This window comes from Haplochromis burtoni, unplaced genomic scaffold, assembly GCF_018398535.1.
Source record: "Haplochromis burtoni strain Fernald_Lab_line unplaced genomic scaffold, NCSU_Asbu1 Contig_75, whole genome shotgun sequence".
Lineage (NCBI taxonomy): Eukaryota > Metazoa > Chordata > Actinopteri > Cichliformes > Cichlidae > Haplochromis > Haplochromis burtoni.
The window spans coordinates 1,397,220-1,425,178 of NW_024582436.1; the positions used below are offsets into that span (position 1 = coordinate 1,397,220).

A 27,959-nucleotide genomic window follows, 5' to 3' on the forward strand; every position below is an offset into this window, starting at 1 on the left:
GCACGGCCCACTTTTCAGCCAAGTTTTAGTCGTGAGGCAAATGGCTTCACATTTAACTCTAGAACCCTTTGGTATACAAAGGACTTCATTGTCAAATCAGTGACTGTGCGGTGCACTGGTGCTGTGGCTGCAAAACAAGCTCAAGTCATCACGACTCCACCACCGTGCTTGAGGAGTTTGTGCTGACATGCTGTGTTTTGTTTTCACAAAACATGGTGCTGTACATCATGGAAAAACATCTCCACTTTGATCTCATCTGCCCGAACATCGTACCAGAAGCCTTGTGGTTTGTTCAGATGCAACTTTGCAACCTTAAGTTGTACTGCCATGTTCTTTATTTCTAAGAGTAGAAATGTTCAAAATCATTCCAAACAATTGTAATTGTACCATCATGAACTTTAACATTCAACATCAACTGAGGTTTCGAGAATCTCTGATAAAGCTTATGCACTTTTTGCAGTTTCTTTGAGCACTGCACAAGGAAAGCATTTATATTCAACTATATTTATAGATCTTCACATTGCTAATAATCGATAAGGGGTATTGATTATAAGCATCTGGCTATGTCTTTCCCTTTTACTTTGTTTTTCAGTTCCATAAAACTGTATTTCATAACTGTAACCTGCACACACAGAGTGTTCTGTGGCTTCCCCGAGGCTAATTAGTACACAGACCCATTTCTCCAATTTAAGCAAACATATTGTAGAGTTGCTAACCTGTAACTGGTTGGTACTCAGTAATTTAAAATAAATGGGTTTAATCAAACCAGCTTAGTATACAAAAGAGATATCTCCAATTCATTCAATGTTCGCCTGCATTAAAAATGTTTCTCATTTCATTCACTACACTATAGCTAATTCAGAAATGCACACTGGGTTGAACGTTTCTTTGCAGGACCACAATTTCAGTGTGGATTGTTCACCCCACTGCAGAACTGTAGTTCTCTTCGCCCAAGGCGTTAACAAAAGAACAACTCCTGAAAGGTCTTTAAATAGATTCTCTAAAACTGTCGAAGCTTACCTTGGCCTTTTACGCAATAATACGTCTACACACAAAGACATTTGGGCTCCAGGCTACATCCTACACTCGGATTGCTAAAGGAACATGATTTCTTTATGAGAGCTTACTGGGCAAGAAAGAGATTTGGACATGAGTAGACAGAAAAAAAGAAGAAAAAAAAAAGGCAAGGTGAGGTTTATTGAAGAATTCATGACAGTTTCTTTGCCTCTCGGTAGCCCTCGTGTTGACAGTCTTTTGTTAAAACACAGTGATGCACACATTATTGTAGAAGTCAAGACTCAGCACCTGAACGTGCTTTACATTAGATATCAAAATGAAGCTTTTATCATAACTCTGAATAAAAGAAACAAAGGCCATCTTTGGCACAAAAAATGAACACGATGGGAAAAAAATGCACCTTTTTTGTGTTTTTAAATTACCAATATTTGGTAACTGTTGGAGTTCTTGTCATAGTAAAAACCAAAAGATTGCAAACAGATGTCACTTCATTTTGATTGAATGAATTTGCTTTTGGAAAACAATCACATCTTTGGTTCGGTGACCTATTTCTAAGATTCACAAATTCTGTAGTTAAGCAAAATACAGGCAAAAAGAGGCAGGGGAGTGGTGAAGAATGGATGTTTAACAATTTGTTGTTTGATATGTTTTCCTTTCTTAACTATTTAGAAAATCCCTGCTGTAAAGATGTGGCCATTTTGCCATAAAGTATGAAAAGTTTGGCCTGAATTTGAACAAAATCGCATCAATTACAAGACAAATTCCCACCCTGACCGAGACGATCGGGCTCGATTCGTCAGCCTTGCGTGGAACAGCTGCTGTGCTCTGGGTAAAGGATCCCTAACATCAACACACTGCATTGTCTGCCACAGAACATGCCCACATGTACTGACATTTAAAAATAAAAAGTGAAACAGACAAATGTGTCATCGCAACTTGTCACCAAGGACGGAAAGAGTGATAGACACTGTTAGTGGGTACTTTTTCCCCTCCCTTTGATAGACATCACCTTGGTTTAAATGGAAGGGCGTTTTCTCAAAGTGAAGTCAAGCCCAAGACTGCTTTGCTTTCAATCAGAACCAGTGATGGTGAGTCAGACACAGGGGTGGGCTAAAACAAAACTGAAAAGGGAGCCAGGGACACTCGCTGAACTCATAAAACTGTCTGTCCTTACAGCCAGGCAGTTCACATCACAGTGTGTGTTTGTGTGTGCCTATATACTGTATATATTACCCTGTATTAGGAGAGACTCCCTACCAGTGAATAGAACACTCAAGTGTCTTCAAGTTTTCTCCTTTACTGCTGCTCTGCTCACCTAAACACTTGAGTTTTAACGCAAACATGCTGACGTGTGACAACCAGCAAAGCAACTGCCACTGTGTGTTAGATCTACAGGACTAGCTACCTGCATTCAACTGTTACACACAAAACAAAAGGAAAAAAAATAATCGCATACAGACTTTTTCTTTTTTCTTCTCTGAGAGAACCATGTGATGTACATTCAGATCACTCCTCCACCTTGGTCTGTTGTTCGGCGCCCGGGGAGTGTGAACTCTGTCTCAGTGTCTGATCTTTGTGCTAAAAGAAGGCGACACCGCGGTCAGTCACACAGGAAACTGAAAAGGCAGACAACCACACATCCTGCCTGAGCTTTGGAAGAAACACTTCCTCCTTAAAAGTAGCAAGTGCAAGTACTAAAGCTCTCTCACGTGAAGGCAGTGAGGCGATGCCAAGAGATAAACATGATACTATATACGTATCCGCAGAAGTTTAAAGCCTAATATGGCAGATGTGTGCTCAGATGTCTCTGTAGGTGGGCGAGGTGGGGAACGACACATTTTCACCGTGATCTTTGGAGAGAAATTACATTCACAAAAATTTCAAGTGAATTAAACAGAAGTAACAAAGCAACATCAATAGCCTGAGGCTGCGCGTCCATCGCAGACACAAGTTTGAAGATATCAAAAACAACGCGATCTTCACTCCAAGATCAAAGACACTGGTAATGGCTATAAGTTGACCCTGAGGTCCAAAAGATTATTTGCCAATAGGCACCTTCTGTTCACTACTTTTGTAGTGTTGCTGAGAATGAAGGTAGTGCTCAAAGAACAAAAAAAACATTGCAGGAGCAGATCCGTTTCTCACTCTCACCAAAAAAATCTCAGAAGTGAAGGATGGTGTGCATCTTGATCTCACCTTCAAACTGGCAGTGAAATGGATGAGACGAACAGTGGCTCCAATGCACTATGGGAACGGTCTGTTTGCTAATACAGATGAAACTCTCCTCCCACTACGCTATTATCTTCTGACGAATGTCACATAGATATTTCCCTATACAGTCTGCGCGTCTCCACTTCAGACAAAACACATTTAGAAAGAAAAAAAAAAATAGTGTACAGCTCTTGTACAGCATTACAACAATGCGGTGGAACTCAGCAGCTTTCCACAAAACAGTCTTCATTTGTTCATTTCGGTATCTGCCTGTGCGTCTGGCCCACAGCAGCCGGCACCCTGGTTGCCATCAGGGCTTTTTGGCTGCTGTTTTGGCTTTCCCATTGGGCCCTGTTCTGATCTGGGTCATCTCTACATCTGTCAAGGCGTCAGGAGGAAGGCACGAGCGCATGCGTTCAATGGTTCTCTGGTAAGCTGCCCTCTCCTGCTCCAGAGAGCGAATCATGTGCTTCATTTTGCTCTCCCGAGAAAGGAAGTTCTCCATGCTCGTCTCCAGAGTCTGAATCTTTTGCCGCGCAGCCTGGAGGACACAAACATTGTATGTTAGAGCACACAGAGTACAATGTATAGACTAACATTTAAACAGGAGGTGAAAATAATGCAGGTTACAAAATACAGTTACAAAATCTCAGAACTAAACTAAAAGTCTAAAAAGGAAGAATTTGTAACTTGTAGTCACACGATAGCACGTGACCTTTTTAAAAGTGCAAATCAAATATGATTTTATTTCTTACAGAATCACAAGCACTTGTTAAATGTTGTACGAGCAGATTTCCAACACCATAGGTGTGACTCAGACGAGACAGATGGGACAGTAAATAAATATTTCTTTAACGTGTATTTATACGAAGACCATCAGGTGTGACTTTACTGGTTCTACTTTAAACATTAGTGAAGCGATATCTGCAGAGCATGCAGCATTTAGTCCCTTTGTCTTACAAACACTGGTACTGTGTTTTTAACTTGTGTTTTAGTGCCATCTATAGGTAGTTTTAGGTACTACTACTGGCTTCAAAATTGTCTCCACACAGTGACACTGGGTTAAAATGTTTACCTCAATTATATCATAGTCACGTCAAAATTAAGTAACAACCGGCAGGGGAGTGGGTGGGGCTGGGGTCTCATAGAGGTTTGAACCTTCACTTCCTTACCTGAAGTTTTTCCAGCAGCTCCATATTTTGCTTCTTCAACTGCGCATTTGTCTTCTCCAGCTTGTCAAGCCGCTCAGAGTCATCAGGCAGTGGTCCAGATTCTAACATCTCATCTTGTAGAACGTGGTACTCCACTTCGTATGCTTGCAGCTGCTTTGAGATGTCCATCTCCATTACCTGGCCATCAACAGACAGATAGATGCCACTGAAAAACAGCTCGTCATCGTACAACACTCTGGTACCAAAACATTAAGGTCAATGGAAATGCACCTGCATGGAGAGTTCATCAACAAATAGCCACAAAAAGACCAAAGTGATCTTACAAACAGCTTCAAATCACGTGGGCACCTTTCTGAGGTAAAAGCATATTCTGAAGCCTTACTGACACAGGCCAAGAGACTGGTCACTGACCCCCTGGCAACCACAAGTCGCTAGGGAACAAAGTGCATTCTTTGACACCAACCATGAATTTCAGTTATTTAGTGGTTGATGGATGTTGTAAGGATTTGAGCTTTGAGCTTTCACTAGTATCAAATTTGGGCCAGGATGCACTTCCAAGTGTTACTGTTTGTTTAATAATCTGGCACTGTAAAAATTTTTTTTAAAAAGGCAGTTTGTGTACCTTAGCAATGGTCTGCTCCATCTGTGTGTGGCTGAGGGCGGGGAGTGTCGTTTTCAGATAGTCCACAATGCTCTCAAAGCTGTCACACTCAACTATCTCCCCCTCATGGCTGCCCAGCAGACAGAGGGCCACTTTAAAAATCACCTCAGACCCCTCGACAAACACAAAATCTGAAAAACAGGCAATACATAAACCAGTAGTGATTTACAGTGTTTTTCCTCGAGCTGTAGGGCTTAGCAGACAATTAAATTATCATATCTAATTTTGCATGTGAGCAAACAAACCATTAATCTAAAAAGAAATGTATATACCAAAGATGCGGGACACAAAGCCGAGTGGGAATTGCGAGGCAAAGAGCGTGAGGAACCACGGCGCGGCGTAGAGGCTCGGGCAGATCTCGTGCTCCTCAAAGTGGTTGTACAGCTCACGGTGATAGTCGTGCAACAGCCTGGTGAGCTGGTACATCTGAATCTGCACACACACATAAACACAGAAGCAGGTCAAAACATGCTGCGTCAAACTGGTATGTCAGGACTTGTTAACAGAATGTCACAGAGCAATCCAGGAATCACAAGCTGGCAAGCCAACTTTTATCCAAACACAGAGCCCTTTAAGTATTATTATTTCATAGACTTGCTCAGACATGCGTCACAGCCAGACATTTGATGATCTGTGCTCTTTAACAACACGTTAGTCAAAAGCACAACCAATAGAAAAAGGAAGCAGAAGTTAGCTCAGGCTAAAATTAGACAGTTATCAAGTTTTACAATTTCCTGACAGTTAAAAAGAAAGCAAGTAATACCTTTAGCTCCCTCAAACTGAGCCACTGTGCAGAGAAAACAGCCGAAACTCCTCCTGACTTTAAAAACTTTGGATTAAAAGTGTAAACCCTGCAGGGAAGAGAGACCTGGCTCAGCAGTTACCTGAAGCGGATTAAATATTACCACGCCTGCTGATGCTGTAACTGCAGCGAGGTCAGATGATGTTTAACAGATACAGAGCAGGAGTGGTTTGACTAAGAGGTGGAGACACTTAACTGCTGTTTGCTCTTGGTAGCTAATAAAACCCACACAAGGGTTCATGCAGCAGTAAGTAACAGCTAAAAGTGAATGTTTACAGCATAATAGCAGTTATGCAGTAACAAGCATTTGTTACTGTATAACTGTTTCGAATAGATTGGAATTTGTTTAAACTGAACGCCACCTTTGGCAATGGACATTTGCATGTGTTATTGTGCACAGCATTGTCTTTAAGGTCAGCAGTGGCACTGGAGCTTAACATTTGCAAATATTCCTGCAATACATAATGAACACAAACACTGGACATTGTGACAGAATAAGTTGTTCATTCCACCCACTGACCTGCAGAGAGACCATGTCGGGTCTGTACTGCCGCCTTATGCCGAGGTCATACATGAGAAACTTCAGCATGTCAAAGGCCTGCTCTTCACCCATGTGGAGGAGCAGAACTCCAGCCACAAAGCTGATACCCTGGCAGTAGCCAACCTGTGCAGCACAAGAATTTTAAAAAAATGTTTAAAAAGGGGGTTATTGCAAATTTCACAACAATCATTACAGTACAGGCCTTAAAGTGAGCCACTGTGGGGATTAGAGTATGTACCTCTGTATCCAGCAGAGAGTAAGCTTTCAGGAGGTTGTAAAGCGAGAGCTGTCCAGCGCCAAGCTGGGCTGAGAAGTACTGGTGGGTGGGGAAGGTCCGGCCTAATCAGAGAGACAGATAGTGAGAGTAAATGTGAGAAAAATAACCAGGAATTGTTGTTTTCTGGTTAACACATTAAACTACGAGCAACAATACTGAAGTGACAGCTCTGAAAACAGTCGCCTTTGCTGAAGGACCAGCGGAGGCCATCTTCAGATTCCCGGCCTTCCTCAACATATATAATCATAAACAGATACAGCGTGTGTCATGTGAAAAAGAAAGTTTCTCTGTGCATTCCTGCATAATCTTACTGTTTTCATTGGAATTCAGAGGTTCTGTAGCAGCCAGAAGCTAATTAATATATATATCAGATGTTTATATCAGTTTGCTGGTCTGGAGCTTTCAGGTGTGTGTTAACCCCTTAGCAGTCCTATTAGTCCCCTAAACCATCCAATGTCCCGTGGGCGGTACGTCCGACTGCTAACAGTTTAACACAATACCATAATCTTCCCAGGAGTGGACGTACCAGCAAATTCACCAAAAGGTCAGACTATATAATGTTCAAAGAAGCTGTAAAACACCTGAGAGCTTAATCTCAAATCTTACAGGCCTCAGTTAGCATGTTAAATGCTCGAGTTCATTACAATCAGAAAAAGAATGAAGTATTGCAGCTTGTTTTGAAAGGTTTCCCAGACTTCTGCAGTCCTTTGTCCTTTGGCCATAATGCACAGCACCACATTTGGCAAAAACCAAACACAGCATATCAGCACAATATGCTGTGAGGGGTGATGATTTGGGATCGTTTTTTAGCCACAGGACCAGGGCACCTTGCAGCCAAACAAAGTATTCTACAGTCAAATGTGAGGTCAAAACGGAGTCATGCAACAGGGCGATGATCACAAGCACACAGTCAAATCTGGATCTTACACCAGATTGTTCATAAACAAATGCCTGAAAACCCCAATGAAGTGAAGCAATGTTGCAAAGAAAAGTAGGCCAAAATTCCTCCACCCTAATGTGAAAGACTGACAAACGTATACATGTTAAAGGAGAGTCTACAAACTGAATCATGGGGTGTACTTTCTTTTTCACATAGACACAGAAACATTTCTACATGCATAGATTGTATCTGTATCTTCGATGAAATTCGTGGGTTTTTGTGGTCCTGTGCACACCTAAATCGACCAGAATGGCATGCTGCTGTGCGGTGAGCTGCTTGAGGAGGTCATGGTAGTGGGTATCCAGGGCTAGCTGACGTGGCGGGAGTCTGTGACGCAGCCGGTGCTGATGGGAAAGAAGCAACCAGACTTCCCCGCGTCTGCTCTTTGGAACTCCTGCACACAAAGAACCACAACAGAAATACAATGTTTTTTGTCCTGTGGGGAGTTTCAGATTTATTTATAGCGCTGTTTACATGCCACTGGTGATACGGTTTTCTTTTTTTCTTTTTTTAGTGCCTCTCACCTTGGCAGAGGGCACGATACATTTCTTCCTTGTCTTGTGGGACCGTTGTTCTGCCCGGGGCTGTCAGTTTTCTCTCCCACAAAGCCTGTGCATCTTTGGAGCACTCGCTCACTTCTTGGTAGTTAAGCTTCATCTTGCGGATGTGCAGCTCATCTCGGCTCGCTGCAACAAAATGTATATGAATATATATATAAAAATATCAGTATAAAAAGCGACCGACTCATATTTAATACATTAAAGTCCATTAAAGACTCTGTTTTCAGAAAAAGAAAACAAAAAACGAGACTAAAGGCCAACAACTTCGAAATAAGCCCCTATAACTTTGGATTTGTAGCAAAGAATAATGACAATTAAAAGATTTCATGTTCCAGAGAAAGCGTGGATACAAAGCATCGCGGCTTCAACCTTTAATCACTGGATAACATGGAAACCCTTTTCACATAAACGCAAGCCACAATAGGCATGGAGAAACTTACAACAGCATAATGGGAGCACAAAAGATAACAGAAATCATAAAGTATGATCACCATGCACGCAAAATGAAAAGCTGAATCGAATGGTACAATAACCAGCCACCAGACGCATGCAAAAAAATATCTGCTTTTATCCCAAATTCTCCTTTTATGTTGCTTACCTTCTATTAAATAGTTATTCACAGTTAGGTCCTCAGACCAGCATTGATGTCATAGTAGCAAACAAAGGGAAAGAGATGTGTGGTGTTCAGAATATAAAAGCGACACATAGTACTTCTCCTGTCTGTCACTGGAAGCAACATATTTATTAGGTCCATGGTTTGATCTGGGCATTTACAAAATATTATGATCTTAGGTCTTTTCTTTAGCATTTTAAAGGGTAACTTCATTAAAGATTATCTTTTTATAATAAGATAGCTGTTCCCAATCGCCAAAAATAACATGCTAAAAAAAAATAAAAATAAAGCCCCAAAAGCCCCCAAAATAACCCACTTGATGTCATTTTATAGCCATTTGTTTCCTTGGGTTTGCAAAGCTGCATCTGGACAATCCACAGTAGCACTACTGGTGCTATTATTTCAGTCTTTTTATAAAGGAAAATTGCAAGACTTCACTGTAAGCTACACTACCGCTTCTACAGAAGTTTGTCTATCTGAAAGTGCTGCAAAACCAAAACTAAATGTAGCTTTGCTCAAGTGTCCCAAAACCAGTATGGTGTTACCAGACTTCTGAAAATAAACAAAAAACGAAAAAGCTTAACGAGTTGCTAACCTCAGCTCCTTTATCTCTGTCCATGATCATAAAGCTTCAGTTGGGAATGACAAGACTTTAAAGATTGGAGTACGGGGTAAGGGTTGAGTGTAAAGTTTAGATGACAGGTGAAGTAAAGAGACAGGAGTTTAAATTATTACTGTAATAAATATCTTCCTAGCTTAATATAACTTAACAATGATATCCAAGCTTTTAAGTTATAGATACTAACAGTTACTGAGGGGAAAAAAATACTTATATACACTTTGAAGTCTTTTGCGGTAATATCAATATCAGTCATAGTACCAGGCTCCCCTCAAGGTCACTATACTTTGTGTAGAATTAACTAGTTAGACTCACCTTCAAGTCTCTGATTCTCCTTCTCCATGCGCAGCAGGAGGATCTGTTGGTGGATAGCTGTCCTCCAGAGAGCTCGGTAGTCAGCTGCCTTCCTCTTTGACTTCCTCTCTGACCCAGGGTCGCCTGCCTGGGGCAGCAGCTGACCCAAAGGGTCCAGAGATGAGGCACGAGGAGAGAGAGGCAACAGCTCCCTGTTTTCGGAGTCATCTGAAACACAACATCCAACACATGGTAAGTATAGAAAATATATTGTTAAGTCCCAAAGCTTTTGGGACAATGAATGCTAGAAAATAAAGATGGGCTTTCTGCAGTGGTAGTTCACAGATTGTTAGCACTCAGCTCTGCAGCTGCACACAGGCATTCAGACTGCTCTAGCTTCTGATCTGCTTTGGTTTTACAGTGTATTAACAGTCTCACTGCTCCCATCAATGCAGCAAAAACACAGCAGGGAGCTCCAATAAACCCAGACCAATTTTAACTGAACAGAAGGACAAAAAAGCAGAATCACTTCTTAGAGACAGATGTTTGACTTTCAAAATTGGAGACAAAACTCAGGAAAGCAGTCAAAAAAAATGAAACTGTTTTTTCTGGCTTCAGTCAGAAAATATTCTAACTATATATGACTAAATCAGTCGTAAATAAAAATCATGATACAATTTTGCAATGCTGCTTGGTCAAAAACCTTGTTAGAGACTTATTCGTGGGGAAAAACAATGGTACAAAGCTACTTGTTCTCCCTTTGCTCTTTTTCAACCCTCAGTCTTTGCATATAAGCCTGGAATTTAAAAATCTGTTTGAGGTACTGTCACTTCTTAGAAGAAGATTCGATCTGCCTTCTAGTAGATCTGTGGATCGAGTTGCCAGACCTGTGTGCGGCATGGATGCAGATGGCTTGTTCATTGGCGATGCGACTCTCAGAAAGATCTTCTGTCTCCAGGAGACCCTGCGTGGGCTCAGAGGGAGACCCCCGCTGAACGAGTCACTGCTACAGCCAGACAGAGTCCTCTTCCTGCCTTCGCCATTGCTACGAGAGAAAATAGCAGCGTCAGTGACACCTGATAAACGAGTCAGGTGTCAGCTTACACAGACTCTCTTTTCAGCACACTTTTACAAATGCAGACACACAAACATAAGCACACATACACACAATGGTGGTAAAATAATACAAGCTCTCTGGACTGACAAAAAAATAGCCAAGATGAAACTTCAACATACTGCGCCAGCCACTAACTCCTTCCCAGTGTAAATGTTAATAAAGCAGCAAAGTCAGCATGTAAAAGAGAAACATCGGCCACAGCTGAGGTGCATGCACGTGTGTTCATCTGCTGAAAAAGAAGTTGGTTTAGTAAGTGGAAATGAAAAATCAGAACTGAAAAACTTCCCCACCTCGTAGCAAATGTTTTCCTTCCAACTCAGGAAATAAATGCCGGTAAAAGCTGACCGTGATGAACATTGTTGCAAGTTTGGCTGGTGCTGCTGAACTGAATACCGAACGTCCCATTTCTCATCCATGTCAACAGAGGTTTTCTACACAAGCGCACAATTACCAGCCTTGCAAGAGCAAAAGTGGGTTGTGAAAATTTAAGCAAATTTTAATTCAGTTCCTTTGAAAGTGCAGATTGCATTCTTTAGTCTGCACAAGAACAGAGCTTTTTCGCTTCTCGCTCAGTGTCGCTTAAACAGCTGGCGAGCTTGTTTAGCACACAAGAGCCCGTCGGATCACGTGGGCAGTGAAAAACAGGAAGTGACCTTGGATTGAAACAAATGGCACTGAGAAAACAATTGTTCTACACATATAACGCTGTCTCTTTAACAGATTAAAACTCTTCCCCTGACCTACTACCTCTTGCTATGTTTTCATGCTCGCCAAGTCCCTAAGGGGCAAAGTTGTCATACAGTGCAATCAACAAACCAAACTAGGCTGCGAGCACGTTGGAGTATTTAGATCAAGTGTCTCCAGTGCTGTGTCATTTAAACTTCTCATTCATCATCATTGTAAGCTGTGCTCAAAAACTTGCTCCTACTGCTGCACCATCAGGTATCAAACATACTATATTTGCTTATTTGTGAAGCTAACCATTAATAGCAACTGCTGAACATAAACGTATCAGGGAATCTTATTAGCATGATGAGTTAGAGTAGCAACTCTTGCACCAGTCAGGAAGGATGAAGGTTAAAGCTGTGAGACACAGTTATTAAAGCAAAAAGCTTGCAATGCACATGCAAATGCAACAAGGGAGGGATGCATCAGCATCCCCTGCTGAGAGAAACAGGAAGAGGATGGCTCCAGCTGCATACATGGTGTGGAAAAAAATGAAAAAGAATTTTATCCTAAGACAAATTTGCTTTGGATATACAGAAAAAGAGATACAGGGCAATAAAGCTGGGTGTTAAAAAGGTGTTGACAGCCAATGGGAATACTGCTACTGCCAGCAAAGAACAGCCTGTCCCTCCCACCCATCTCATTCCTGATGAAGTCCCCGGTATGGGGTGCATTTCAGTCTAAGCAAGGGGGGTTGCCTGAGCACCCCCCTCTCACCTCTTGAGGCTCCCACTGTCTGGAAGGGAGTTCAGGGAACCCAGTGAGCCCTGGTAAAAGCTTTTCAGGAAAGTGGGAGCAGTGAAGGAGGAGGGGAGGCTGAAGGAGGAGGAGGAGGACTCGCTCTCTGAAACACTGCGTGTTCTTGAAACAGCCACGGGACTGGGCGGGCCAAACATGAAATGCCCACAAATAAAGAAAAACATTACACAAAACAAAGAGCTTTCGGTCCAAGCACAGAAATGAATAAGGGAAAAAAAAACAGGTGGGGAGCTTATGAGGGATCAAAACAGTGACAGGAAACTTGTGATGCTATTGTTCGAGGACAGCGGGGCAGAAGGTGAAGAGATTATAGACTGATCAAAGTGCTGCAAATAGATTACAATGTCTGTGCACACACACTGTTGACGCGATTAAAAGAAAAGCAACCAGTTCTAATGATTAAGTTAGCATTAGCCATATCTTCAAACAAAACACAAAAGCTCAATCCAGCAAAGGCGGAAAGGGAGGGGATCTGTATAACTGCAAAAAGGAACAAATTATTAACTCCTGCAAATATCACCAAACAGACGCAGAACCCTTCTTTAAAACTGCAGAGGGTGATTAACTGTAAACTAGCTTATATTTACCTGCTTTGCAGCAACTCTGGGTTAACGGATTGCTGCCTGCGAAGCGGAGTCAGTTTGTTCTGTATTGGCAATTGGCCGTCGAAGGAGATGCGTTTTTTCACAGGTGGATGGCTGAAGGTGTGAGCGCGCCGACGAAACTGAAAGCCAGCTTCCGGGTCTTCGTCCGGGAAGGCAGGAGGGGAACCTGGGGGGGAGTGACCAGGAGATTCCTCATCCTGCTGAAGAGGACAGAATGTGTAAGGCGGGAAGCAGTCAGTCATATTTATGACTTCACTGTTTTCCAGTGATGCATATTTAATGACATTTTTTATGAATGGCTTAAATTTCTTAGGATCATACAATCAAACAAAAAGTCAGTGACAGAAGGCAAAAGTCAAAAAGTGAAAAATCAGTCCATGTTTCACTGGAAGTTAAACCACACGACACAGCTCACAGCCAAGTTAAACACTCAATCGCACACTCACCTATTCAACCCACAGCAAGCCTCAGTCCATGGCTCAACTTTATACTCCACGCTATCACTCCGTGCTGCCTCATGTCTGGTGGCACAACTCCCACATCTATTGTATTCTAATGGCCAGTGTCCTGTGACTCACAACATCACACACCATTGGAGGGGAGGACCTCGGTGACACGCAACTGTACACGAAAGCCCTCCTATCTCCTTCCATCATGCTTTTAGAGACCTCCCTATTTAAGATCAGGGTTAGGTCATGCTGCTGCTTTCAATGCGCTTTTTTTTATTTTTTTTAATGTCATCAGCTACAGCTGATGACATTAAAAAATTGAGGGCTACAGCTGATGACATTATAGACTGGAAAGAGGTCTGTTTGCAAATCACGCTAGACGATGATGTCATCTAACAACCTGATGCTGTTGTTAATTTTAGGAAAAAACTGATGATAGAATTTTACTCAAATCAGAGACTTTTGCAGTAATCTCTCTTACGTCAGGGCCGAGAAGACAAATCCAGGCCACACGTGGCTCAGCAGATGCGTAACTGGACATCCTGAGTGGGATTTCCTTTTCACCAGCTCATCACATCCTGACAGAATCCCCACTACTTACAATGAGACTACTTACTCATTTAATCCCAATCAAAGCAACTTTTTCCTGACTTTTTAAAGACATCTCAATGACAGAAACCTTTACTTGAACCTCATAAATTAAAATGATATATGCCACTCCATGATAAATGATCACTTACATTTGTTAAAACCTGCAATAGCCAGTGCGGCTAATCATAGATAAAAGAAAGAGAAATAATAGCTTAATAAATTCCCAGACACTTGGAGCTGCCATTTGAAGACTGGTATTAATAATCGTCCTTACTTGGCGGTTATTATTCTCAATAAATCTGATATGACAGTATTAACACATCCGGTGAAAAAAGTCACACATCTGCTACAAGGAGAGAGTATTTCATACTTTTGCGGCCTCAGTAAAACAAGTAACACTTCTTTTCTGTAGTTTTAACCCTTTAAAGTCTGTTTGCAGGTCTCCAGCAGGTTTGTGACTGTAGAGGCCGTTGTAATAATACCAAATTAAAATCATGATACAACACCAAATATTGCCTTTCAAGCTTATTAGAATTGTACAGTCTCTGTTTTTGCCTTATATGCTGTACTTTCATTGTATGTTTCACTGAATCACTAAGGTGATTTCCCATTTTCCTAAAAAAATATGAAAAATGAAGGACGGCTCGAGACATTTGCACAATATTCTACAGCATGTGCTTTATGATGTGTTATGTAACAATACAGTGGTTCCTCGTTTATCACGGGAGTTGCGTTCTAAAAATAGCCCGTGATAAGTGAAATCCACAAAGTTTTAAGGCTGTAAAACCCCTCACTACACACTTTATACACTTTTCTCAGACAGGCATGAACATTTTCACACTAATCTCTCTTGTTTAAACACTCTCCAAGTTCTAACCTTCGTAGAAAATTAAGTCCAGTATTATAGAATGAAACCAAAGTGCAAAATGTTTTGTCGACATATTTGTGTTTGTTGATTAGAAAACTTACAAACATACAGTGCAGCACTTCAGAGTCACACTGCTAGCGATTGAAGATTTATGTAAATTTGACAAGCTGGACGCATTCTGTACTGTACAGGAGACACGGCACGAGATTGATTGACAATGGTCTATAGCCAATCAGGATGCAGAACACAATGCACGGTAAAAAACAAACAAAACAAAAAAAACCATGCAAAAAATCCAGCATCCCTGTGCTGCATCGGCATTTTAGTTACAAATGTGTTTGCTGCATTTCAAAGAAACCTCTTTAATTAATTCTAAGTATAGAATTATAAAATAATTGCTACACCAGCCACAACTTTATGTTGGGTTTGGTTTAGCCTAACCTAGCCTTTAGATTGTAAATTGGGTGCCTGGCACTCAATTGGTTCATTTGCTTGTTTACTTGTTCATCGTAGCAGCGTACTGCTAAACCCATCATGACTGATGAGGAGTCAGAGGGACCATATCATGCTCTCACTCCACATTGTGCACAGCAGTAACCACAAGGGAGCCAACAACCTTAAACGGCTCACTAGCAGCTCTGTACACACGTTCCCTCTTGTACTGTTCTGCCTTTTTGTCAGTGCAAGCTTCATCATAAAACTACGTGGGAAAAAACGCAGCACAAAATCGTTTCTCCTCATGCGAAGAGGACTGTTGGCAGATCCACCTACTGACACTGATGAAAGTGAAAGGATTCTTATCGACCTGCCCCTTTCCCGAGGACACAGTTGGAATATAGCATGCTTTTAGATGCCACGGGGTAAGAGTGAGAAGTCTCAGAGTCCCCCGACTGAAGCTCTGGGAATTCTCATGTTCATCCTCAAGGACACTTACTCTTTCAAAACTGCTCATGCTTCCCATGCTTCCCAAGCGGCCGCGCATTCGACTGGCGCCCTGGTGACAGAGATGATTGTACAAAAGTTATAAAAACACAAGTGGGTAAATTAAAAAAAAAAAAAAAAAAATTTTAAAAAAGTAAAAACACTTTTTTTTCTTTTTTACACAATTGTTTCTGACAAAAAGAAACAGCGATTAGATTAAGAGTGAAGCAGAAATAAACAAAGGGAAACGTTTCCTTGCTGCCTAACAGCATTATTGTTCAGCTAAGTCTCTAAGATAATAACAGATGGCAGCAGAGTTCTCCTGGACGCCTCTGCTAAGGAATTATTCTGCTGTCTCACTGGCAGATATGGGTCAATCCAAATCCCTGTGATGACAGTGACACAGAAACAGAAACCTAGAAGACTAGTAAGAGGTAAACATCATGGCGGCTCTACTTTCTGTCCGTTGCGGAGACATAAAAGACAGGGATAAACTGGGGGAAATAAGTAAATGGTTATAATAATATAACGGCAGGAAATGGGGAAGATAAGGCGGTGGCAGAAAAGGAAACATGTTTAAAAAGACCCACCCTTGCAAAGATGTTCTCCAGAGAGCTAGTGAGGGATGAACGCGCTTTATTCTTAAAAATGTCAAGCTTGAAGCGACTGCCGGTGGCTGCGCCATCTCCTGCTGCTGAGCTGTTTGCTGCATTCTGTTAGACCGCAAAAGAAAAAGATTTAATTAACAAGACTTCAATGGATTTAATTATAAACCAAAACAGGTTCACTGTACGAATACAGTTGCAGATCCTGCGATAAAGCCTGCAAGAAACAGCCAATAGCTGCTAACTGCTTTAAAAGAAGTGGTGCTGCTGCTGGAGACTGCGCTATGATTGATAATATTTAGCATGCAGATCGCTCAGGGTATATCATTCCAAAGCAATTATCCACAATCCTCTCATACTTTAAATGTCGTGTTTCCCCTCTCAGCAACTCACGGAACGTAAACAGCGGTTCATTGTAGGTCTCAGGGAGAGGGACATCTACATCTATACAAAGCAACAAGCTTTACATTTAAGACAGCAGCTAAGGAGTTCTTTTACCATCAATATTTCTACACAATCCCTTTATCAACACAAAGTCCAAAACAAAACCTTAGGATACGGTCTGAGAAATTCAAATTTTATGCCATTTCATGCAAGCGATTTTCAGAACCATCAGGGGGTCTGAATTGACGTTTCTCAGATTTCATGTTAAGGACCACTAGAAACATTTTAAGGATCCAGCCTGTCTGTTTGTTTTTGCTTTTCAAAATGAAATTTAGAGTAAAACCAACAAATCGATCGACAACTGTGATGTCGCCAAGTGTCGATTCTCTATTCAACAGAAACACCACTTTGCAGGAAATTATTTCTGGACCGTAAGCTTTCTCGTGCCCTTACCTTAGGGGCCTCTCCAATGTGGAGGTGGGACTTTTGTTTGGTTTCACAGAGCTGTCTCAGATGAAGAATCACAAGCTCATTCTCCTCCTGGTCTGACGCAGGCTTCAGTCTCTGCAGAAATGAATGCACAAACACTCAAGTGTGAATCAACAGCTGTAAGAAATAACATGTTTGTATCAAAGTGTCACCTCCATTGCCAGACCTGAACTCGCTCAAAAATCTCAGCTTGCTCATTGTCGGTCAGCTGGGAGAGATATTTCTGGATGAATAACTTTGCTCTAGGTGGGTAGAGACCTGGAAACAGAGAAGATGAAATAAGCTGTACTCTTTAACTTGCTTTAACTCTGAGAAACATCAATATATTCATGAGTCAAAGCCGAGAGAAGTGCCGGATGTCTGATGCAGGTGACATGACCTACCTTCAATCCTCTCGCAGAGCTTGTGCAGGTCATGCATGGGGCAGGCTTCGCATAGCTGGATCTGAGTCTTGTTGCTTTGTAAGGCGGCTGCTGTACTGAAGGCCTGCTTCAGGGTCAGCATCACCTCGTCCACCTGACACGCACAGGCGAATGAACACACACACGCACAAAGAAAGAGATGTTTGCCACATGCACTTAAGAATTTCATTTTATTTACATAATTCCTGTGACTCACCAGGGATTCACTGGCACACTGGAAAATGTAGCACACGTACTGACTGGGACCAGACTCTGAGTGGTGCCGACAGATGAATCCAAAATGGTCAGTATGTTTGATACCCTGGGGATGGGAGCAAACGACAAACTAGCCTCAGAGGCCTGGGATAGCTGTGGAACTTTATAGCACATCACCATAATGATGATTTTATTATATCATATTTAATTACTAAACAACCAACAAAGGTGAAAAGAAGTGTATTCTTACATTACTGACAAAGATCTGCCACTAAATTAAGGAATAAACACTAAAGGTCTGCTCTTGTGTAAAGATGAGCAAAGGCTCTCTGTGATTAGATTCCAGTTGCTAGGGCTGCAGCAGAGACACAAGAGAGACCTTTTCAGCGTAAACATTACAAGTAAATATACACCAACCTGACAGCACGATGAGATATCCTTGAAGTTCTTCTCCAGGACCACAGTTTTACTGTCAGGACTTATAAGGTTTACTTCAAAACGTCCAACCTATGAAACACGAGAGAACACGGTCACACAGAGTGAAGTAAAAACATGTAATAGATGCATGAAAAGTTCTCACAAAACAACACGGATGGGAGAGCATGTGTGTAAACACACTGGGATCTCCTGTGATGTTAAGCATTTTATGACTAGGACTATAATTATTCCGGGACCCGATTGGCAATAGAGATAAAAGACGCTCACGTGCGCTTTAAAATCAGGGTCAGCGAGTCTCCGCTAATGATTTTTCCTCATAATTGACTGCTACGTACAGTATCACATCGAGCGTTGTGCTCTAGTTTTTAAAATTAGCTTCATGACGAAACAGGCATGGTGCGTGAGGAATGGCAGCTGGCTCACAGTGCGGCGCACATGTTTTTCATGAAGCAGCGACCGTGTGTTATCACAGGAGCAGTGGTGAAGTCAGTTTTTATTTTTTTTTTTAATACCACAGGAGTTACGGCCTTATTAACTGGAACAGTTACACCAGGCCAAGCTGGTCTACACATTATAGCTGCCAGCCACGTGCACATAAAAATGATTTGCGGTGGTGTGAACCTCAGCAGTGAGACTCTATGCAAAGGAGGCCTCCGTGACAAACAGCGCTGAGGCCAGCGACCATTTGGTTTTCTGGTGTAACAGATGGAATCAAGTTTTACAACACAAATTATGGTTTGGCATGAGGAGCTTTAAAAAATCCATCCATATTATTGAAAAGGGTATGTTTAGAGTGGAGTAAATCCAAAACAATGCAAAATAAGACACCCGGCCAGCCCATCTGTACACTGCGTCGTATACGTAAGGTGGACATCCCTTTAAGCTCACTGCAAATTATTTATTAAGATATAAATGATGCCTTCAGGGCCCAGGTCAGTCACTTCTCTCCATACTAGACAAAGATTTTCATGTGAGAACACTGTTATTTTGATAAGTGTTCTGCATCGAACCGAAGGAAAGAACTTGAACAGTCATTTGGACAAAGAGAAGAGAAGCGCTCTCACTGTGACACCAACACATTAGCAGCAGTACCGCACAGCCCTTTACTCCGTTCAACTTCTCCTACCTGAAAGAGCATAGTGCGGTTTTTGTCTGCATCCGAAGGCTGAACGTGATTTGGTGCGCTAGCGTGACGACGGCGTGTGGAAACCATGACGATGCCTTCTCCCGGCTTCCTCTGCAGACTCCCCACCATGCTGCTGCAGCGTGTCCGAAACTCCTGGGGCTCCTCGAATCCCGAGTCCTCCTGGATGGACTCGGGGAACGCTCCTCGTAGGTTGCTCTGACTGCCACTGCTGAGAATACCTTTACCTGGAATAGACACATCAAACATGAACTCACACCTAAGTTTAGAAAATTACATCACTAGAACCTTTAGTCGCTATTGATCTAATGGATATACTCCAGTGCTGTTCTACCAAGTACACAGGATTACCCAGTTTGACTGAATCGTTAAATTAACCTAGATTTTTCTACTGACCTCTTGTTTTTAGTAAATGGTTTACTTGCCTCCTGATAAACATTAAGTGATAATAACAGAGTTATTTTAATTGTGTATTTTTTACTTAGTTTTTCTTTTAATTTCATTTTCATCTTGTTTGTAATTCAGTTTAGTTTCACTTGATTTTCTTGGTTCAGCTTAGTTTTGCTGTGCTGTGCACACATACATAATTTCAATAAAACTTTTCCTCATCATAAATTAGTTTGAAGCGTTCGTCTCTACCTGAGGTCACGTCCTCCCCTCCAGGACCTCTGGGGTCTTCCATAGTCTCATTCAGAGCAGAGGAGAGCGGGTCTCCTTCGCCTCCCATGAGAAACTCCACAGGGGGGCTCTCCGTGGATCCTCGTTGACCGTTGAGGAGTCGAACGCGTTTACGCTCAATCTCGTGCTGGCGAAACTTGTCGATGCAATCATCGACGAGCGTGGATGGAGCCTTCTTGTATCCGACCGTCACCTGGGATTTTTGCAACACCAACAGCATTCATTGAAGCCCCTTGTTATCTTAAAAACACTCCATTCTAAAGGCATATGCACAGATTCCTACCTTGCCACAGTAAAGCACTTCAAACTTCTGGGAGTTGTAGAAGGCCTCGTCGGTTTCCTGTTTGGGTTTAGCATCTTCCTTAAGCGCTGTTTTGGACACTTGGCGAATATTACTAATTACCTCAGGGACCTGTAAGCGAGGCAAGTGGAATGAAAGGATGTGATGAACAGGAAGACACGAACAAAGAAAAGCCATGACAAAAAGAATAAGGGAGGTCGAGGGGAACACCAGCTTCGCAGACATTCAAAGAGCACGAGTATAACATAACCCTAAAATCTAAAAGAACCCAATTTCTAACTTTTCGTCAGGTTCTGTAAAATATGAACATGAATAATGCTTCATGTCATTCTCGAAATGACAAATAAAAACTAAGAGGAAGTAAAAAATTAACAGTAAAAAAAATTATGTGGAATCATATCAATACTGTTGTTTTGGTTATGCATGTTAAGACATAAATAAAATAAAACCATATTTAGACTTGAAATTTAAATAACTTGAAAAGAGCAAAAGATTTGAACAAAAACTATAACAATAGACGGACCAAAAGCTACAGTGGTGTCAGAGGTAGGCGTGCAGCCATGGGGAACACCCACTCTCTACAGCAATGAACAGAAAACAGAAGGCTGGGGGAAACTCGAGACTTGAAGGTCGATAAGCTTATTGCTGCTACACTGTGGCACTTAAACATTAGCAGGCAGCTAGTGTGTTAGTGACATCAAAGCTTGATAACAGCTTGCTTTGATAACAAGTCAAAGATTAAAAAAAAAAAAACAGGCAAAAGACAAGACAAAAAAAAAAAAACACACCATAATTTAGGCTTTGAATACTTTTACAATGGGGACCGAACAATAGCAGTGGAGTCAGAGAGCAATGAATCACCGCTGCACTAAAATTTTGGCAGCAAACAACTGACTGAAAGCCTCGACGCTAAAGCTCCCTAAAAGAAGCAGAGTGCCTGGAACTAATGCTGCAGCCAAGGTCAGCCAAATACTGTGTTTAAGACAACAGTGAGGGCTAGAACAAACAGCAGCTCCACAGACTGCACACATCAGATCAGATAAGAGCTGGATACAGGCAGTTGAACAAATATATTTCTAATGTGGACTGGAGAGGGAAGTTGTATAGCAAAGTACATGGCGCTTACTTCAGAGGTGTGACCAGAACAACAGAGCGCAGAGAGGGGAGGGCAGGCAAACAGGAAAAGAAAAGCTGTGAATGAACTCAAACATCCTGACAAAGCCCGTGTCTGATTTTCATAAAAGGCAATGAGATCAAATGCACGTCTGCTACTGGGGCTATTTTAAAGTCCCACTTTCTAAGCGCCTGCTTTCCCACCTCCCCCCTCAAGGCCTTGCGCTTTTCCTGGCTGGTGACAGAGCGTTGCCTTGAGATGAGGAAAAGTGGAAGTGGCTGGGGTGGGGGTGATGCTCAGTCCTAATCCCACACTCCAGAAACTGTGAATGATTTTCAAACTGTTGGCTGACTTCTTTTCAGGATAAAATAATATCGCGGTGATCATTTTAAGCTTCAGAAACAAATATCTGCGCTCTCTGTAAACGCGGGTTGTGAATAAATGAAAACATGCTGTAATAACTTACAAGGAATGAAAAATAAACCACACATGGGATCTTGATGGCTACATTTTGTGTGAAAGTGCAGTCTTCATTGGAAAAGACAGTGTTGACACTACGAGGTCGAGGTAAGCACTCTTTGTTGGCTGAGAACTACAGCTGGCCACCACAACACTTTGTCACAAAGGGAGGGGGGAAAAAAGAGACAGATTTGTCTAAACATTAAAAGGAGCTGCTTTATTATACATGAGTAAGATGATGCCGAAGCGCCACTCCGTGCGATCAATTATTCCTTATCTACCCAATACAGAGTCGGCAAAGGTGCTCGCTTCTTGAAGGGAGACATGCACAGACAGGCAGGCAGAAAAGCTGTTGAGGAACTAAAGGAAAGCCAGCGTCCTCTTCCCACTAAAGCGGTTCTTTAAACTAGCGTAACATTCAGTGATCACAGGCTGGCTTCATTAAACGATATAAGCGACGGCGGTTGTGAAGCAATGCTTCTCTATAAACACCAGTAGCAGAGCAGAGCTTTAGAGCTTAGGTGAAAACAAACACGGGAACAGTGCCCTCTGAGCTGCTAGAGTCCTGAGTACTCTCAGTGCATAGCTCCCATCATGTCCAAGCGCTCTTCAAAAGCCCCTAATAACATCAGATCTTACAGTAGATGGCACATTGCTCTGCTGCTATTATCGGCAGCAATAAGCCACACCGCTGAGAAGCTGCGGAGTCTCACGTTCGGCCACAATATCTGTGATTAGGCCTAATTAGGCTCTTTTGGAGGTGCACAGGTTATCACTGTGTCAATAAAAAGATAAGAATGGAAACAGAAAGCAAGCGAGAGATGAAACGTAATACCCCACGTCAGACCAGAAGCAATCAAAGATCGCATGCTTTTAAGTTAAAAGCATGCGATGCAAGTTCTTAGAAAGTTGCCCAAATTGAATAGAAAGACGGAAAAAACAAACAAACTGTAGCTTATTAACGTCATAACCATAAACTTCGATTTATGGAGTTGCTTTAAGGCCAAATATCCGTCTTTGTGTGGCTCTGGCTCTGCAAGGATTTGTTCTGATGCCACTTGACATTTAAAGTTTGACCTCACTGTAGCCTGTGCTTTTCCATGTGGCTGAGGACAAATGTAAGTTGAACAAAATTCATATTCGACCACAACAACAAGCAAGCAAACAAACAAACAAACAAAAATTCCTTATGATATCTTTACTGCCACAGTGACAAGATGTCACAACTGGAAATTGTAATGCGTCAGTAAAACGTCTATTTTTTTTTGTGCCAATACAAGTGTATATGTAAACATAGATCCTGGTAATAAAACAGCTATGGAGAGACTGTTTTTCACTTTGTTTATGCTCTGATTTTACTGAAACTTAGGGAGGGAACTCACAGCCAGGTGCAAAAGAAACTTTTCAGAGTTTTATGCAGCCCTGTGAAAAACTAAGTACACACTATCATTTTCGCAGCAACAACTTGAAGTAATAATTTTCTGTCTTGTATGACTTTATCAGTCTTTTGCATGACTGCAGAGGAATTTTGGCTTGCCATCTAAAACTTTGCTTCAGTTCAATGAGGTTTGCAGGCATTTATTTATGCACAGCTCTCTAAACGTCCATGCCACAGAATTTCAATCAACCTGAGGTCTGGACTTTGACTGGGTCATTGCAACACCTTTATTCTTGTTTTTCAGCTATTCTGTTATAGATTCGCTGCTGTGGTTGGGATCATTGTCTTGTTGCATGACCCAATTTTCAGCCAAGCTTTAGCTGTCAGACAGATGGCCTCACATTTCACTCCATAATACTTTGGTATAGAGAGGAGTTCATTGTGACTGCAAGGTGCCCAGGGCCTTTAGCTGCAAAGCGAGCCCAGATCATCACCCCTCCACCACCATGCGTGACAGTTGGTAAGAGGTGTTCACATTCTTCCAAATCAGCCATACTTGTTCAGTATTTTCTCTAATTACAGTCTCATATGTAGATCTTGGGTTTTTCTGCATTCTCTCTGAGCGTTGCATGGGGTGACCTTGGGGTGAGTTTGGTGGGGTCCCCACTGTGCACCTGGCTGCCTGTCCTGTCAAAACTCACTTTTTCACATGACTGTATTTGATCCGGTGACTTATCTGTCACACCAAATTACCAGACAAGCAGCTTGCTAATAATATACATTTTTATAAAGTTAATCCCAGAACTCAAGTATTCAAAGCTGCTTGCTATGCTTATCTGACATGTAACAACATATCAGTGACTGCAGACAGTTTCCCTTTCATTGTGAACTGTGCACAGAATATCATGATAACCGGTTACAAATATGTGGCCTCAGAAATCTGGTCACATTAACAGACAGACACTGGGCCACTTTTCCTTCTCTGGGCAACAGGTGCACGTAATATAAGAAAAAAAGCTTTTCAATTCCTGTCTTTGGCACAAAAGGGAAAGGCACTTGATATAATAGATGAAAAAACAAGCTCTGCACGGTTTGTAAAGCTGAATGGTAGACAATGACTTTTCCTATTTTAGTTTAACAGTGTGTGCCACTGTGACTGAAAATGAACATCACCCACAGCAGAGACAACAGGTTACCCAGTGAGTGATTCCACAGTGGTACTGTTCCAAGTCAGAGCAGAGATTAAAAAAAAATGATGCAGGGGTCTGTGGTTTATGCTGTGCAGGCCTTGAGTGTGTGTTGCTGGCTTGATAATAGCACAGTGGTGTTGACTGGAGACTGTGCTGAATGTGTGCCTATCAGTCTCACAGACAAGTCAAGTAAACATCTCCCACTTCAACTGAAAAAAAAAAGTTTAACTTGTGTCCAAATCTTCCCTTTGATGCTTTAGCAAAATATTATCCATGGCATGTTAATGTGAGTCTTGTTAACCCTAACAGTGAACGCGTGAGGACCGAGGCTGCATTTCAAGTCCAGGAGGTCAAACCTGATTTTTAGCACGATGACATTTGAAACACATACATGAGAGATGTCACGTTTGTAGGCAAACTGCATATTCAGGGCTATTCCTTTACCGTTTTATTTCTTAAATCCAAAAGGATCTAATAAGTTGCAGTGCTCTTGAAGACATCAAGAGTGTCTTTTCATTATAACCTTTCTCATCATTTTGATAGATGCCAAATCTCCTTACACAAGGAAGGCCTGTCATTTCTACAACTAAAAATAGATGTGAAACCATTCCTGCCAACCAAAAATAAAGCAATATTTTTTGTGTCTTCAAAGTCAGTTTGGAAAAAAGAGAAAACGCACAACGTGGTAGTAAGAATGCTCGCAATAAATGCTGTTTATGTGTGGAAAATGGGACAAACAGACTGCTAGCAGTTGCCGCAACAGGGTGTTGTACATGGCAACAGAGTACTGGTAGAATTAGCCATGCATTCCACATGGTCCACCTTGCACACGTTGCTTGGGCTTGCTGGTTGCCAAACCAGTTCTCGTTGCGTAATAGTGATGAATGAGGTACGTCCAAGATACTTTTCTCACTGCTGCACACACATTCGGGCATTAGCAGAGAGGCCATAGACCTCGAAAGTGTGCACGCCTTAAGCTTGCTGGCGCTTCTGCTCCTCAGTTTTCACTAACACACAAACATTGTGCTCAGCCCCCTGCACAGGAAACACGATACGGCACGGGCACACTTTAGATCAATGCAAAATGTGAGCATAACTAGATATGTGTTTGTGAACATTACTGGTGCACATTTCCTGAGTCAGTGGGAAAACAGGATTAGCATGAGTAGGGATGTTAGACTTCAGAATGGGTTGCATGGAATTAGGAATTGAGGTGGCACCAAGATTAAACTGCGTTTGTTTAAGAATCTTGTATAAATAACATTCTCTACCACCAAATCAGAGAAAAGATAACTCAGATAAACACTAGGGTAGGCTACTGAGTGCAGCAACTTCCTAAAAAAATATGCTATGAACTGCTTTTCAGAAAAGAGCAGAAAGGATTACTACCAATATATATTTAATCACAGACTCCCACGTTCCTGATTTCTGGCTGTTTATTTCAGTTATTACTCAAGAGTGGCATGCTGATCGGCAAGTGAATGTGCTGACTCAATATTGTATTCAGTTGTTGTCACACCACAGACACCAGACACATGTCAGATCTACAGCAGCCCCAAGAGCGCCGAGCGCTGCAACTTCAGGAAACACAGTCCCATCTTCTCCAGTCTGACACATGACGCTGCAAAAGGGATAAACCGACACAAAGACAGAACATGCCACTCTATAATGGGAGCTTTCAGCTATCATTTTCCCTTCGTGGTGCAAAATTGGTGAAACCATATGTCTTTTCTTAAGCTCTGGTGCACTGAGCTTCAGGGCCACTGTACTTAAGCTCAGGGAAAGGCCAGGGATAGATTAACTTTGACCAAAAAAACAACAACAACACAGTACTGGGTTTGTCATGCCCACCATCTAGTGGCCTAAATACTTAATCCCAAAACAAACACATTTTGACCAACGACTGATCAAATATTGTGCGAGGTTGAGATTAAATTATACAGCTTTCACCTTGGAGACATTTCACTTCAGGCTTAGTTGGACATCCCATTGTTTTTGAGTTTACAGCTAATGACAGGATCAGTCCACCCTTAAAAAAATAGTTTGCCTCACCATGACATCATATTTAATTTAGTCACATATACTCAGGACGTTTGATTTGGATACTTGCTTCAGGTCTTCTTAGGTGTAAAAAAAATATTATTTAAAGCTTTTTTATAAGGGTGTTCTTAATGGATCACCGCGTTACTTTTTTGGCCTGAGTTTTGGTCCATTCATGCTCATGGTATTGAAAACTGTGCTGTGCAGAGAGGAGCAGGCCTACCTGGTTGGGGTCGCAGGCCTTAAAGACGTGACAGGACATCTCGGACTCGGGGTTGTCGGGCTGGCCCCGCAGGAGATAGGCAAAATAGGTGAGGTCATTGCTGTTGTGAATGAAGCGAGATATGAGCTGTGCTTTGTGCTCGAATATGAACACTGAGGAGTTGTTGCTGGTGGTGGGGACACATCGGATGAAGGGGGGGCAGAGGACCAGATGAACTTCCCTGGGCTGCATCACAGGGCCGCAGTCGCCTTTCTCGCACCGCCTGCGGATCTCGGCCACCAGCCACGGCAGCATGGGTAGGGTGGTCCGCCTGTCCAGCAGGGACCAGCCGATGTAAGTGAGGGCGAACCTGTTGTCCGACTTCTCCTTCTCGTCGTGACTCTCCATGTTGACCCAGCAGACTTTTCGCCCGAAACTCGATGACAACAACACAGAGCAAATCCTACTTCCAAAAAAACAACAACCCCAAAACAAAAATAAAACACTATCAATATATCTTTCCCTCTTGCCACCGAGGCTAGCTGTAGTTGTGTTTAGTTTGCAACACTTTCCATGTCCACATCCATACACAAAGTTTACGCAGCGCTCAAACAAACCTCCAACATGTGCTCGCCCTTTCGATCAGCTGCAACTCTCCATGATGTTCAGTTTTTCCCTCAAGGATTTAAAAAAAAAGAACTTCGAGTGCTGTCTATTCGCTGTTTTACTCCCTGCTCCGCTCCACCGTTTGCTTAGGCGGAGAACCAAGCGCTAAACACCCCTGTACTATACTGTCCCAACCAAGATAGCTTGCCAAAAACGTGGCTTTGGTTGACTCCCGTGTAAACACAAGTCACCCAGAGAAATCTTGATTTCTTTGACGCGTTGGACGTTGTCTCCGAATGCGCACGCAGGGCGGCGCATTTCCAACGTCCCGGTCCTGAAATCCTAGTGCACACACGCTTCTTTGCCACCGTTGCGATTTCTGTCTGCAGATGAACAATAAAATACAGACACTGATGCTTGTTTATCGTCTTGCGGCGCAGTCTCCCGTCAGTGATCCTTCCTTCCACAACGCCTCGGAGGCGGAGCGGCTGCGCGCCTGTGACGAACCGCCCATCCATCCCATGTGCTGGAGGAGTGGGCAGCGCAGAGCCGCTGTGCGAAACGTGACAGG

The 27,959-nt window shown here is 42.3% G+C and overlaps 1 protein-coding gene across 4 annotated transcripts; it reads right to left on the minus strand.

Moving 5' to 3' along the window:
* Positions 1 to 1,178: 1,178 nt before the first annotated feature.
* tbc1d4 (TBC1 domain family, member 4) lies at positions 1,179 to 27,923 on the minus strand. Of its 4 annotated transcripts, XM_005935139.3 has the most exons (24): positions 27,400 to 27,923; positions 26,804 to 27,245; positions 20,382 to 20,510; positions 20,060 to 20,291; positions 19,403 to 19,647; positions 18,256 to 18,345; positions 17,840 to 17,944; positions 17,605 to 17,737; positions 17,388 to 17,479; positions 17,186 to 17,296; positions 16,334 to 16,456; positions 15,757 to 15,816; positions 12,897 to 13,114; positions 12,268 to 12,429; positions 10,595 to 10,752; positions 9,729 to 9,935; positions 8,146 to 8,307; positions 7,857 to 8,015; positions 6,643 to 6,743; positions 6,384 to 6,527; positions 5,334 to 5,493; positions 5,023 to 5,192; positions 4,401 to 4,577; positions 1,179 to 3,769 (listed from the first exon to the last, which is right to left on the minus strand). In XM_005935139.3, the coding sequence occupies exons 2-24, from the start codon at positions 27,188 to 27,190 to the stop codon at positions 3,539 to 3,541; spliced, it is 3,756 nt and encodes a 1,251-aa protein (XP_005935201.1). In that variant the 5' UTR covers positions 27,191 to 27,245; positions 27,400 to 27,923; the 3' UTR covers positions 1,179 to 3,538. The 4 variants fall into 4 exon arrangements, with proteins under 4 accessions (XP_005935201.1, XP_005935202.1, XP_005935204.1 ...); XM_005935140.3 differs by having other exon boundaries at positions 12,897 to 13,111; positions 26,804 to 27,923; XM_005935142.3 differs by lacking the exon at positions 12,268 to 12,429 and having other exon boundaries at positions 26,804 to 27,918.
* Positions 27,924 to 27,959: the final 36 nt, after the last annotated feature.

Coding starts and splice junctions, on each gene's coding strand:
- tbc1d4 (XM_005935139.3), bottom strand. CDS start 27,190: ATGGAGAGTCACGACGAGAAGGAGAAGTCGGACAACAGGTTCGCCCTC. Junction 17,945..18,255: donor ATATCTCATCGTGCTGTCAG/GTTGGTGTATAT, acceptor TCCCATCCCCAG/GGTATCAAACATACTGACCA. Junction 3,770..4,400: donor AGCTGCTGGAAAAACTTCAG/GTAAGGAAGTGA, acceptor TGTGTCCTCCAG/GCTGCGCGGCAAAAGATTCA.